The 15,849-nt window shown below is 30.6% G+C and overlaps 1 protein-coding gene across 1 annotated transcript in view; it reads left to right on the forward strand.

The window, feature by feature from the left end:
- Positions 1 to 10,505: 10,505 nt before the first annotated feature.
- Positions 10,506 to 15,849, forward strand: part of LOC107449945 (laminin subunit gamma-1) — a 75,036-nt gene continuing 69,692 nt past the window's right edge. Inside the window, exon 1 of the mRNA XM_087158428.1 lies at positions 10,506 to 10,732. Within this exon, the coding sequence (XP_087014554.1) occupies positions 10,530 to 10,732 (203 nt within the window). The 5' untranslated portion in view covers positions 10,506 to 10,529. The remainder of the gene's footprint in view (positions 10,733 to 15,849) is intronic.

Here is a 15,849-nt window from a genome sequence, read left to right on the forward strand (position 1 = left end):
TAACCGCTGACATTTCTTTTACCTCGTTGTTCCAAAAGTGACTTGAAAAAAAGTAGATAGAAATGAATGCTTAAGGTAAGTTCAGTTTCGAAAAATATTGTTAATGTATAGGGTCAGAATTTATGTATTATAACTAAAAAAAGTAAAAATTCCTGCGACGGGGCGTTCAGCCCCCCCCCCCCCTAAACGTCCTTCATCGGTGTTCCACAACTTCGTAACCAACGACGTGAAGACAGCAATGTGTTCAACATGGACCACCTTTACTTCCTAGACAAGCTGAAATCTTTCGATTTAAACCAGGAAGAGCTTCAAGCCGCCATCGAAGAACCTCCCTCCATGCATTATAAATACTTGTGTTATTAATATTGGGTTATTCAGAAAGTCATTACATTTTTTTTTCCAACAAGAGCTTTAATCATATTTTTTCACAGCCAATTTCCCACTTGAGTCACATCATCATTAAATATTTTGACCATTAAATACAGTAGAGCTTGCTGGTGGAAACTTCGGTTTCATTCAAGGCTGTAGTTTTTGTTGGCGCTTTCAAATACAGGAAGTGGAATGCAGAATTTTGAGTATATTTTACCTTTTCACTACCGAAAAGGTACAAATGCTGTTCAAGTAAGAATAAAAATTATCTGATGTGTATGGAGAAAATACGTTGACAGTAAGCCAATGCCAAAACTTGTTTGCAAAATTTTGATTAAGATTCACCTCGCCAGTTTAAGCTGGTAAACACACACTAAAAGCATTAACCGGCGAATACACCCATCTAATTATGTATTTCCTCCACACATCAACTTAAACTCCACCATTTATGTGTTATACCCTAATTGTAATCTGCCTCCTACCACAACTTTATAAAAAAACCATATATTCCTATTTATGTACTGTTTCAGCTCAATAATGGTATTGTCAATAATCATTAAAGTTTTAATACTTAGTAATATTTACAAATTCATTGTGACTAATAGGATTAATAATGTGTAATAAAGCTTAACAGTACTCAATACTGTTATGTGCAATATTAAATAGAATGTTATAATTTGAAATAGTGCCATTTAATAACCATGCTAAATGTGTACTAAATGTCCTTAAGTTCAACTTTATTTTTTTCCAACTGTTTCTACAACAGTGTTTTTCAATGACCTACTATCCATGTTAAATGCGGTCATAATGACTGATTATCTGAAAGTGTTTTATTTTAAGTTATTAGCTATAATAGCTTTAATTTATGTACGATAACCCCATCAACCGTGTTAGCACTGCACTCATCTAAATCCGAAGGTAAGCAATATCCTCAAATCAACGTCCGACCACTGTCCACAGTTTTTAATCGAACCAGCTAATGCCTTCTATGCCCAACCTCTAATTTTGTAAACCCCAATAGACATTTTTGCTGCAGGTATTCACTACTCAATTGAATAAGGCTTCCTAAACCACATCATTCTCATTAAATGTAATTCAATTCTATGTAACTCTACTTTTTTTCTATATGATGTTGTAATCTATCAATTCATTTTTAGTAATTTTTTATCCATAACTGATTAAAGTTTTCTAAACTGTGTCTTAATTTTGTAATTTTTTTTTCCATGTACCATCTTCCCTTTCAGCAAGCTCAGACAGGCGAGCTTTAGTAAGTTTGTAGGGTTGTACGATTGGGTACTCGGTGCGCACACGTCTTCTGGGTGACGACAGTGTATTTTAAGTATCCGAGGGGTCTGTGTTCTTCGAACCTCCGGAATGTTGGGGATGCTTCTACGCAGTGGTTATGAAAAGTTGCAAACCCGCTTCGCCGGTCGGCCGGCTACTTGCAGCGATCAAATCGTCGAATAACTCATGAGATCCCTGAGACATTAAATTGATCGAATTCAACTATTTATGATCATTTAAAAAGCCTAAAGCTTAATCTTAAAGCTCAGCATTAGGGTTACTCATGTTCTTACGGGGAAGGATTTGACGTCTGTAATTTGCTCCACAAATGTCTAGAAAAATGATCCATTTTTTCAAACACATCGTCACTGTGGTGACGAGAAATAGATTCAACAAGGTTCCGGTCTCAACAAAAATTTTAACGCAATAAGACATTTACTTCCAATAAGGATATCGAAAGTCACCTGGATCAGTTTCTTTCTTTTTTTCCTGAACAAACTTTTTATGAGCGTGAAATCATGCTACCATCAAAAATATGACAAAAGATAATGGATAAGAATGGACACTATAGGATATCGTTGCCCCATTTAAATAAACGAATGCTCTATGAAAAATTGGGCTTAAATAGATTGAATTCTTCCTCATCGAAAATTCGTAACCATGTTGAAGGATTTGTGTCGAATCAAAATGACATGTAAGGGATAATTTAATAAATTTAAGAAGCCAGTTCTATTAATGCAAACTTATTGTGATATTTTATAACTAAGTCAATTGTGATCACTTGATAGACTTGAAGTAATAGAGTGAAGAATCACATTTTTCTTAACTGTGATATTTTGTATCAAATTATTCCTTTTATTGTTTGCACATGGATTCTTTACGAGTTTCTGGAATTTACATCGAAAAACGGTGCACAGTAATATATCTGTTTAGGTTTAGGAATTAGGAATTAGGGAAGTTTATCATTAAAGAACAAAACAATTTGAAACTCTTCCTTTCCTCATTACATTTACCCATTGTATTAAAATGTATGCCATAAGGTTAAATTTTAAAATTAATGATTATGGATCTTGTTGTGAAACAGTAATATTATCCAAAGAAAGCAAACTTTAAAAAAAAATGTATTTTTAAAAAAAATATATGAAATTTAAGGTTACACATTTGGGATTGTGCGTGTTAAAGAAGTTTCTCATTAAAGCTAACTCTCTAAAATCTCATATTTTGGAAATATAAATTGAAGTTATGATTTTCTTATCTGTAAATATTTTGTACTTTTATTTCAACAGAAACTGAATACAAATAAGAGAGTGCTTTCCTCGTTCTAAGTTGCGTAAAAACGTTGTGCTGGAGTGATTTACCGGTACCACTTGCCATTTCTTCACTTCTAATAATAGAAGTGTTATGGTAATCATTTTTATGGACACATATCCTTAAAAAAACATCTGAACTGTTATTCATGCGTATAAATAAAAAGTATGTTCGTCGTAGATAACACTGTGCTGCTTGATCCGGCATCATTCCTGCTAATTTTCATACAAAATGAATGTTGCTCTATCACTCCTTATCATCATCTGGGAACACTCACTTCTTATGTTTACCAGCAATGGATGATTTTATGGCCATTCATTTAATTTGGCAAGCAAAGGATAATGTTTACTGTTAAATTTCTTGTTACATGAGTTGAAAAGCTATAAGAATTGAACATTTGTAACAAAAAGGGAGATTTCGGGAATTTTCTCCCATATTGTAAAAAAAAAATATGTGAAATGATACTTTCTTGTTTGTTAGCATTTTTTTTCTTCAAATTTTTAAACTACGTATTTCAGCATCTAGCCCTTTTTTCCAGCTCTTGAATAAACTTTTTCTCTCAAATAATTAAATAAGTACCACTTCGCCATTCATTTTGCTTATACATAATTCTTGTACTCATTTGTACATAACCTTTTTTTATTTCAATTACCGTTGATTTTAATTTAGTTTTACAGAAATAAGTTTCAAACAATAAAAGCATCCATCATTTTTCCATTCATTTTGCTTTTTAGTGAATAACTTTTGTGTACTTCAATTATCGTTGATTTTAATTTATTTAGTTTAATGGAAGTACGTTTCAAGTCATAAAAGTATTTAGTTCAAGTTTAAGCAAGAAATAATCACCTGTAAGCTTTCAAAAGTCAAAATGAAGGTTATAAATAATTGAAAAAAACAATAAGTGGCAGCTTAGTTAGTAAAAAATGTATTTTATTCTACTTGCCCGTTATGACTGCATATGGTAATAGCCGGGGTGTCCACATCTTCAGGATACTGGACAGTAACATCCATTACAGTTGGATATTTCCAGTAAACATCCATCTGAACCCAAGTGTAATAAATAAAACCCGTTAAACAAATTATAAATACACAAAATCGGAGTAACTTCTGGCATTTTCTTCGAGTAGCTATAAATTCCGGGACTCCAGTAATCACCGACTGTTTCAAGATTATCAGCAGATCACTTTTCCAGGATTTGGTTCTTTTATTCATCTCCCTAATCTTCATATACGTAATACCTGAAATCAAATTATAAAATAACTTCATACAAAAAAAAAACTACTCACTTACCCCAAATGAGTTGCTACATTTGAATATTTTTGTACTGATTATTGATACTAACGAGTTTATGATTTTGTTTGAACATTTTTTAGATATGTCAGGGATGCTGTGCTATCAATCAACAACATTTACTTACCAATCATTACTTACCTTCTTAAATCAATATCGAAATATTTCAAAACATCAAGGTGGGTACTTTATTTATGTCGCACTAAAGCTGCACAATGGGCTATTGGAGACATCTCTGAGGATGTTCCGAAGACATGCCATCGCAATTTTTGACCCTCTTTAAAGGGAATGGCTCCCCTGCTTTGGTAGCCTGATGACTTGTGCGCGAAGAGGAGCACAGTTTAACGAGGACCGATACAGCGCACCCTCGGTCCCTACGCAGGCTGATCAAAGTGGTCAACCACCCGCTTACTGATCGCAGCCACTGATGCTTGACTTCGGTGTTCTACTGGAAATCGTATCTTCATGATCAGCACACTGCGGGACTTAAGCACCACGAGTTCATAAGTCTCGCCCCCTTTTGTAAGCACTCCACCACCAATAATCACCATCTTCCAGCTAATGAATCATGAATTGATTCATAAGCTAGATGAGTGGTAATTTTTCTGGTGTCAGTCAACTTAACTGCCTCCTGTTATTAACGACTCCATCTACTTAAAATGTAGCTACTGATTTGAGACAAAATGTTGGACCTAAATGTAACAACTAATTTAGAACGAAAGGAGTATAAAATATATTTGATCAATTAATAATACATTTGACAGTAATTTTTTATATTGTATGCTAATTATTATATTGTAAATGCTAATTAAATCTTAATTTTATGTCTGCTAACAAAGTCTATTAAGGTTTCACTACCGCTAGGAAAAGACCTCTGTAAAGAGAGTAAGAGTTTACAGGTAGGTATACAAAGGTAATATGATAAAAAAAAATTATTTTTCTCGACTATGTAAATTTTTATGCTCATATCTGAAAATTACCGTCTTATTTCCAAACTTGTATTTAAAATTAAGTTTTCTTCGTTAAGTTTACTTTGAAGTTAAATTAAATAGCAAGACAATTTCAAAGTTAGGTTCCGTCTTTTAAAACTAGAAGTGAGATCATTTGAGCAAAAATTGTAAACAGTTCTCAGAAATTTTCGTGTTTTTTCGTGAATGTAAAATGTTTAAAAATCATAAAATGAAGACAAATTTAAGAAACGTACAAAATTCTGGTTTCATTTAAAGTGATTTTAAAATAAATATTATTTCAAACATATTTTCTAAGTCAGAATATTTAATTCATGCATGTTTAAATATAATTAAAACACGCATGAGCAATGCGTCGTCGTGGTATGAAATACAAAACTAAATTTAGAAAATTCGAAATTCGAGTTAATGTTTACGTTTTACTGAATTTCGTATGCGTCATGTATTCTTTAAATATTGCCTTTGTTGTTAAATTCTCGAACCCTTGCCTAAAATAATTTGATAATACATCCCCCTCCATTATGAGATTCACGATAGTAAATTTTGAACCAATTAATTCTTAACTTAATATTTCTAAGAGAAAAACCGTGTTTTCAAGCTAAATTTATAACTTTGAACTTTGTTCCATCCGTTTTAAATTATTTTAAATTAAAGACATAGCCTTTAGATTTTATTTTTGAATGTCAAACATATTTTGATTTAAATTTCAATGAAATTACTGCTAGTTCATCGGGCTTTAACGATTTTATTTATTTTTTTGCATACAATAAATAATCCAAAAAAAATTTTATTTGCTAATCCAGATGGGTGGTATTAAAGTTTTCAATATGCATCAGAACATATCCAAATGAAGGTAGTGTATACTTTGTGCTACGTACGAATAAAGCAAAACAACGTGAATAAAGTACAAATGAGGGCGCAAAAATGAATATATTATAGTTTCGGATTTATAAACAAGAACCTTCCTCAGTTTCTAATCGTAAAATGGTCTAAATCTTAAAGGACATTAAAACTTACATACAACGGAACATTCATGTTTATTGAACTGAAACTATAGTATGTCCATTTTTATTTGTGCTTTATTCATGTAAGGCTGTGATTACAGATTGCATCGCATCTGATAAAAAGACATTTTGTTTTTACCTTTAAAGTCGTCAATAGTCTCAACTTCCTAAAGGATTCATATTCCACTAATTTTGAGCTACGATCTCAGTTAGCCAATAGACAGGAGACACTGCGTAATGTAGACTCTCATACCCTTTAATGTTTTTTTTTAACATATGTGAATTTTTAGCACAATATAACATCGGTATAAACGGTTCTCAAACTTCAGAAAACCCTAGTAACTATTCACAATTCTTTTTTTTTTTTTCTTTTCATTTTGACAACTGATAAAACACCATAAAAAAAAGTCCTTCTTTTAAGTGCCCTAGACAGCTTGCCAGTGAAAGGAACAAAAAGTAGAATCCATTAGCATTCGGTTGCAGTTATTTCTCACGAAAAAGAATAAATGTAGTAGGATTAAATGGTTCGCAATTGTGTTAAATAAAGTTGACATCTATATGAAATAGATGTATGAAACTTTCTGGTGACGACTATCTTTCTTATTTTCAAAAGAAATTATAGAAAAGGTCTGCTGCAATTTATTTTGCTGTTAGTCGATATTTATTACTAATGTGTTCTACATTTTTTTAGATATACTGTTGAATTTTTTTTCTTCTCTTTGCTGGCTAGATTATTTATTGAATTTTGTGTTTTTGGTCTCAATAGCTTGCGCGACACTATAAGTTTAGTATAAATACATAGTTAGTTTAGTTTTAATGCATGTAAACTTCAAAATCTCGATATTGAACTTAAAGAAACCAGGCAATCTTACAAATAAAATTTAGATGATGCTTGTAATATCTAAATTATTTTAAGGTGGTTAGGATACTTAAAATTACGCAATTACAAACTGCATGCTGTAGTTACAAGTTGAAAACATATAGGCTAAAATTTAAAGATTATTTAGCACTATCTTTAAAAACACATAAGCTCATGAAATACACCGTCGTTCATTGATTTCAATAAATCTATTGCTCTTTTTTCAGTTTTTCCTTGAAATATAATCTTTATTCCTTGCACAGTTTAACAAGCACAAAACACTTTGTTTTCCTTTCAACAATATAACATCTATTTAAAGTGGTTACTGATAAGAACATAATAAAATTTGTATTCTTTGCACTAAAATAACTACCTTTTGAAGCGGTCATTAAAAAGTAGACAATCGAATAAGTCTTTTTTCAACCAAAGTAACCACCTTTTGGTGGTTACTGAAAAGTGGTTACTGAAAAAAGTGGTACTTACAAGTGGTTACTGAAGAGGAAACAATAGAATTTGTCACCATTTAACCAATGTAAGTACACTTAAAAGTGGTAGCCGAAAGGAAGACATTAGAAGTAGTCTTTCTCTCACCAAAGTGACCTCTTTTTGAAAATGTTACTGAAAAGAACACAATATTCTTTTCTGTCTGTCTTCATATTTCACCAAAGTAAGTACACTTAACAGTGGATCTTCAAAGAACGCCACTAGAATTAGTTTTTCTTTTACCAAAGTAACCTTCTTTTGAAGTGGTTACTAAAAAAAAAACAGAAGAATTAGCATCCATTTTACCACAGTAAATGCACTTAAGAATAGTTATTGGAAGGAAAATAATAGAATTAGTTTTTCGTCCACCAAAGTAATCTCCTTTTGAAGTGATCACCATCGCGCCCACTTGGAACATTCTGTGGTTGAGTTTGTCAAATATTTTGCTTTCAGTATTATTCCAATTGCAGAGCATCACCTCCCATAGATGGTTTCGGAATGGTTTATTGAAATATTAGGAATTCTTTGAGCAAGTTATATCTCTGATACACCTGTTCAAATGTTTCCTAATAATTCAATAATATTTAGCGTGTAGTTATACTGTGACAAAGAAATTCCTAGACAGCTGTAATTTTTTCGTAATTTATGAATGAACTATAACATTAATTAAATCTATTTTTATTTGTTAAACAATCTTTCTTGATGGCTTTCACGATACTGCTTACTGAAGTATAGTAGTTCAATACAGAAGTAAAATTAAGTTTAGTTTGCATGCATTCATTGTTCCTGGAAATTATAATTTATTTTTAAATCACTTCAGTTTTGTTCCAATAATTTTGTTAGAGTCAATTTCATTTGATAGGATAAATTGGCTCAAAGTACTATAATTTCTGCGGAAAAATGACTAGGACAAAATAATGTTCTTAAAATGTTTTTCCTTCTAATAGCCATTAAATCTTTGAATTAATTCATATGCTAAAAATACATACGTGTGGCGAATAATAGTCTAAAAAATGTATCAGAGAATTACTCGTATTTCCTGTTTTACTATCAAAGGTTTCATGAAATAATTGAGAAAAGAACGGGCCAAAGTAAGGTGCTATGAAGTGCATCTTCAGTTTTTAGTATTTTATTCATCCCGCAATTTTATATAATGAACAGAAAAAATGGAGTCAAAAACATGCTATATAATAGTTATTATAAATATGTCTCGACTTTCGAAAAAAAATTGATTCAATTTGGGTTACAAGAAAAATTTTATTCCTCACATTGCTTTGATATTTACCTCTTAAGGCGTTTCATAAGCAATTTAAGCACGCATATAAACACCAGAGAATCTTTAAAAGATTGTTTTGATTTCGCTTTTCGTTTAAAGCATTCTAAACGTCTGCAATTTTATACAACATTTCATATTGTTCTAAATGTCACGTAAAGTTGCAGTGAGATGTCATTCCCAATAAATTTGCACACTCATTAATCGCTGCTCTGATGAGGCGACGTTGGCAATGAAAAGATAGATTTGATGGACGCTTATTTCTTTTTTTTCCCCTTCTACCCCATTGATTTCGGCTAAAAATTGTGGGAAACGGATTTTGACATGTCAATTCTATCAGCAGTAAGTTTTCCACTCAAATTAAACTTAACTAAGACTGTTTTTTTTTCTTTCTCCCTCTAACTTTTGTCTGAAAGCATCATGAAAAGCAGCAAAAAAGACTCCGTCAAAAATTTGAATTAACAAATTAAGATTGGAGATGGAGTCATTTTAAGTTTTCAAAGTCAGAATACATTTGACAATTTATCACTTACATTTTTACCCATGAATTCTATAAATTCCTCTCACTCACAAATCATTGGCAGTGATGTGAGATGACTGCACCAAATGTGACAGAAAAAGAATGTAATACAAGATTAATTAATTTGTTTCAGAATAAAATTAATTTATAAGGAGTGTAGTGCGTGCGTGTGTGTGTCATGTTACAAAAAGACTATTTATTTATCATAAGCTTTCAAATAAACGTAAGAAGCGTTCAAAACGAAGTGTTAAAATGTAGATTTCATAACTGCATCAAACCCTTTGAAAATTAATTTAATAATTTACGAACAGCAAGGGAACATGCGTCTAAACATTTTAAAATAGTTAGACCCATAAAAAGTAAATGTCAATCAAAATAAGTTAAGACAGATCACACTATTGTAACTTATTTCTGTTTATTACTGATAATGAATGTTTTCTTATATTTTCGTTTTAAATACCGTAATATATGTTAGCTATAGTGTTAATCTATGGTGCTATTTACGAACAAATAATAAATGGAGGAAATTTATTAGCAATGAAATAAATTAGTATCACTCAGAGTTCCCATGGGTTTTAAAAATTTTCCAAAGTTATGAGAAAAATGAATCAAATAATGATATTTTTACATATTTGAAAAAATTATTACATGTTTTTATAGAAAATATATCTGTGAACTGAATCAAATAACAGTGCTATCATAAAATCATAACTTCTTACTAGCATTTACGTTAAGCTATGTAACTATTAATAGCAATAAAAGTTTTACGAGTGTTTGTCCTCAAATATTAAACCGTTCTTTCAGCGTGAAAACTATGCTAACTTCAAAATATTTAGTCAAAACTAATGCTTGAAGTAAGAAATATAACAAGTTTTTTTGCATAAAATTCTATAAAAAGCTGAATTCTTAGACTGATTCCTAATCCAAATTTTAAACTTTAATTGTTGTATAAAACCTATTATGGGTCAGTAATTAATAAATTAGGCAAAATTTTAACATATTCTTTATTTTTTATATCGTGAAAACACAATTTGTCTAACAAATCTAAATGAGCACAGACTAGTTAAGTTTTAATTTTTTTCTCACACAAAGTTCATCTCTGTTAATGATGACCATTCGACGCATGCTCAAAATCGAGAAGCGGATACGTCCGAAGCAGACGATTCGGAAGATGGAGATACTTCAAGTAATCCTTTATTTTTCACTTACTCTTCACGCATCTTGCTTGATTTTCGAATCGTCTGCTAACTTAAGTTTCAAAAGGAGAAAACGATTTGCAGCATATGATTACGATGAATTTTTATTGCAAGATGATTACGACGAAGATTACAGTGAGGAATTTCCCGGAACGTGGAATCTTCCAAACACTGACATGTAAGTTTAGATTAAAAATCCTATGAATTAATTAATTTTAAAGAAATAGTTTGCAAAACTTGTTAACATATCTTTTTTATGTCCTGAAATAAATCGATAAATATAAATTTTTTTAAATAATCAATTGCAAAACTTACATTTATTACAAAAGTTATTACATTTCTAAAAGAAAAAAAAACATATAGTACCTGCGTGTTTGCAAGTGTGCAAACATAAGCAAATTTAATTTTTATTTATTTATGTTCTTCGAATCAAATCTTAATCAAAAAATTGTAAAAACAAAAGTGTCTATAATCTTTTTAATTTTTCAAGAAATCACCTTGGATAATTAAGCTTCGTAATTAAATTGAATAACTACATCAAAATTATGTGAAATTTGTTTTTAAAAATCAATAAATGATTTCAAGACAATACATTTTGCCATTCGAGCAAGCAACCTTTTTCATTATTATTTTTGAAAAAGCATATAAAATTTCCGGTCTTTATGATTTACGGAAGAATTTTTTTCTTTTTTACCTAAGATCTTACAGTCTTTTTTTATACATTCTATTCTTTGCTTACTTTCTCTCCATATAAAATTAGTTGAAGAACTTTTTATTCCAGGAATACAAATTTTAAACTTAAAAAAGAGCGGTGGTGTTATCGATTTTACAGCGTCTCTCGCCAACAGTTTGAGCATTTTTTGTGGAAGAATTTGGCAAAAAGTAGTGAAATAATATCTATATTTGTCCAATTTCAAAAGTTACAAAGATACCCGAAAAAAATTCAAAATTTTAACCCTTACAGACCTGATGCAATTTGAAATTATTTTTTTCTCTTTATAAATAGCTAAAAACGTAAAAAGTGCGAGGAAAATTATTCTGTTTCGCGCGTTAATGTAGGAAATAAGGATAATCCATGCTCACTAGTATAATTTATGAAATTTGAGATCTAATTTTGTGTTTTAATATTGAAAAAATGATATCGTTTAGAGAAGAAAATGCTTAACTTAACGTTAAATGTTTTAAAATGTGTAAGTTATCACTGTGTACATTTAGGGTTTATAAATAACTCGCACAATCAAGGGGTCTTAAAGGGTTAAGAAAAATAGTCTCTTAACCCTTTGCACTCAAATGTCACCTCTGAGAGGCCATCAACCGTCACCACTCTAAAATTAAAAATTTTTTATCCCTTAATAATTAGTGACCACAATATTTCAAGAATTTTAAAAATTATTTTAAAATATTATTGTATTATGTATTTTAAATTATTTATTGTTATATTAGTTCAAACAGCATTTTTAGGTATTCGGAGAGCAAAAGGTTGAAAATGAGTTAAAATATGATTATTTAACAACTAGCCGCTAAAGGCGGCCAGCTGTCCGCCACGCTAACGGTTTTCACAAATAAAGCTTTTTAAAACATAGCAGGAAATCTGAAAATTAGTGGACAATTAAAGTGTTCCTGTCCTGCAATTTCATATCCAGTTCTGTTGCAGATGTGTTATAGCTCTTGAGGATGTTTGAAGATGTAACTTTGGTATGGTAACATAAGGCCTATGGTAACCTAAGGCCTATGGTAATCTAACCTATAATATAAATATCAGGTGGAGACTTGATTTTTTTAAATTTTTTTTTAAAAAGGCCTCAGAAATTGTAAAAGCATAATACAAAAGTTGCTTTCGAAATCATCATTAGGTGAAAACCTCTTCTAATCTTTGACGTTTCTCTGATACTTCTTGGGCTCTAGAATTGCTTGTCGAAATTCGGTCATGTTCCATCCTTCTTCGACGTTCCACAGATGTTTCTTGGGCCCTTCTTCTTCTTTGAGAATCTCTTAATATCCTTTTCTTTGACAAAATACAAAGTTTTTTGGAAGGCGATTCTGCCATGTCATGTCAGTAATCGGGTTTTTAAGAAGTCAACGAATACTTTAGAACATACTATGAAAGCAAATCATGAAACTTCAGTATTAAAATCTAAGTGCTTACCTGCAAACTGAAACTTTCTGAAATAACTAATTACATTTAATAAAAACTGTTAAAATAAAGAATAGAAAAACCAAAGAGATCCAAGGTAAGTGTGATCGTTCCTTCAAAAACAATTAAATTCCTATTTTATATATTATATGGCTACAACGCTCAAGAAAAAAAACTAAAATGCTAAATACATGAAAAGAACACAAAAACGGGGGAAAATATACTTGAGGGTGCCCCTTGGCGAAATCGGCGACTTATGTTTGGCGTCTTACTTGGTTGCCAGAACTCCGTGGTAACAGGAATAGCGGCCAAAACATAGTGATATTTCAATGAAACAATTGAAAATTCAAGCAAAGCTTTTTAAAATTGCAGTGAACAGAATAGAATCAAAATTAATAAACCCACTATAATGCATTTTGAATCGAAACAAAAATTAATGGAGTAAGCACAGAAAGAAAAAGAGAAAAATAACTCACTTCTTCATTAAGCTTGAATATCTTCAGATTTTGGTGCACAGAATTCTCTAATTGCAGTTAGGTACTGTCTAAACTACGATCCCTTTCTAATAGATCTTTTTATGTTGGGAGCATTTGAACCTTTCACACGACCCATTCAAATCCATCTGATCAATCTTTACGTTCAACCAGAGACATCTTTCCCACAAACAGGACATTTATATCTATTACTAATTAAACCTTCATTCATACACCAGTCAATCACTACTTTTTTTCCTTTGTTATTCAAATCGTACAGAAACTTAAGATTTGTCTTATTGACAGTATTCATTTTTAGTACCAGAAGCAAAAGTAACCTTACCAGCCAGTATCCAAAGTAGAACTAACGGATCTCTGAAATTACATTTAAAAACAACGCTAAATTCTTAACCAATCAGAATCACGATTAAAATCTAAACCAATCAGAATAACGATTGGTTTTCAACATCGCCCAGCTTGGCGATCAACCTCGATCACAACTTGGCGGGGGCACCCTCAAATATAGTCTACCCCAAAAACGAATTAATTTTTTATGATATCAATTTCTATTTCTATATAATTTTTTATGGTATCAATTTCTATTTCTACATTGCTACAAAAATTATCGTCTTCGCTTAAGAAAAAAAAATAGAGCGTGGAAAGAAGAAGAAAAACTTATAATAACAATTATGAACATCGACAAATAAATCAAAGCAAAGCGTTCTATTTACGTATGGAATGTGTTGCCACATTTTTAATACAAAAGTTAAACTTTTCTCCACTTTGATAAATGTAAACAAATGCGAACCTTACAATTAAATTATTAATTCCTTCGTATATTATTGGTTTAAGTTGTCGAAATTTAATATTTCAATTGTAAGGCTCGCATTAGCATACATTTATAAGAGATATGCATTTTTTAATAGTTTTTTTAATATGGCTCTTATTTGAAGACGAAAAAGCATAGATTTTCTTACAAAATGACTGATAACTAAAAAACTAATCCAAATTTTTGAAAAAGAAAAAAAATACTTCTTCATTATGTCAAAACACAATTTTGTGTCAAGTTTCGTGCCTGGGCGAGGCTTCTGGGGCGATATATTGTGATTACAGACAGACACACAGCCGCTTTTATTATTATGTATAAAGTGTTCCTGTCCTGCAATTTTGTCTTCATATCCAGTTCTGCTGCAGATGTGTTATAGCTCTTGAGGATGTTTGAAATTATATAGCTACAACGCTTAAGAAATAAAAAACTAAAATGCTAAATACATGAAAAGAACACGAAAACGAATAAATTTTTTATGGTATCAATTTCTATTTCTATATAATTTTTTATGGTATCAAATTCTATTTCTATATCTGTTACGTCAAGCACTCAGGTATTATAATTTGATCTAGTTGTGCTTGTATAATTTTGATCTAGTTGCGCTTTCTACGTCATTTTGTTAACATCGTTTGGTTTGTTATTTAACATCGTTTGGTTTGTTATTTCTAAGTTAACTTTCAAAAAATTGGCTGGCATCAGCATTTTTATTCTTTAAGTTGCTTATTTTTTCTTTTGGAATTCGTTCCTTTTTAGCAAAATGTTTTTCAACCTAATCGAATTCTTTGCCGACTGTTCTCTGTATATATAAAGAAAATAAAGTAAATATTTTTAAAGTGTTGTGAAAAGAATTTTTAGTTGTACAAAGTACTACAATATCGCTACAAAAATTATCGTCTTCGCTTAAGAAAAAAAAAAATAGAGAGTGGAAAGAAGAAGAAAAACTTATTATAACAATTATGAACAGCGACAAATATATCAAAGCGAAGCGTTCTATTTACGTATCGAATATGTTGCCACATTTTTAATACAAAAGTTAAACTTTTCTCCACTTTAATAAATGTAAACTAATGCGAACTTTACAATTAAATTATTAATTCCTTCGTATATCATTGGTTTAAGTTGTCGAAAATTAATATTTCAATTGTAAGGTTCGCATTAGCATGCATTTATAAGAGTGGGGAAAAGTATATGCATTTTTTAATAGTTTTTTGAATATGGCTCTTTGAAGACGAAAAAGCAGACGAAAAGCATAGACTTACAAAATGACTGATAACTAAATAACTAATCAAAATTTTTGAAAAAGAAAAAAAATACTTCTTCATTATGTCAAAACACAATTATGTGCCGAGTTTCGTGCCTTGGCGAGGCTTCTGGGGCGATATATTGTGATTACAGACAGACTGACACACACAGCCGCTTTTATTATTATGTATAGATAAATAATTTTAGAGAAAAATGTCACTCTGAATACTACTATTTAGCATACTGTCGTTGATTTTCACACATTTTTTGCGTAAGTTTAATTTTTTGTTAAAAGTAATCGAAATGTGCTTTTTATTTTTATTTCTTGCACTTATGAATTTAAATGATTTTGACCGTCACTTCTGTTAAATAAGTTGAGAAAATATGAGATATAAATTTAGTTTAAGTAAGCTCGTTTAATTAATGTATATTTACATGCATATTCATAAACAATCGTTCAAGCTAATCTTACAATGATTTTTTTTTGAAAATTCAGTCAAAATTAAACAAATTCTGCTTACTTATGCTGTTTTTCCCTATTACTTTAAATATTTCGAAGAGCAAAGACAACCATGCAGTTATGATTTCTTCATTGATATTATTTACGAATTTTTTTT

This window comes from Parasteatoda tepidariorum, chromosome 1 (genome assembly GCF_982258835.1).
Source record: "Parasteatoda tepidariorum strain Cologne lab strain chromosome 1, Ptep-v5.0, whole genome shotgun sequence".
Taxonomy (NCBI): domain Eukaryota; kingdom Metazoa; phylum Arthropoda; class Arachnida; order Araneae; family Theridiidae; genus Parasteatoda; species Parasteatoda tepidariorum.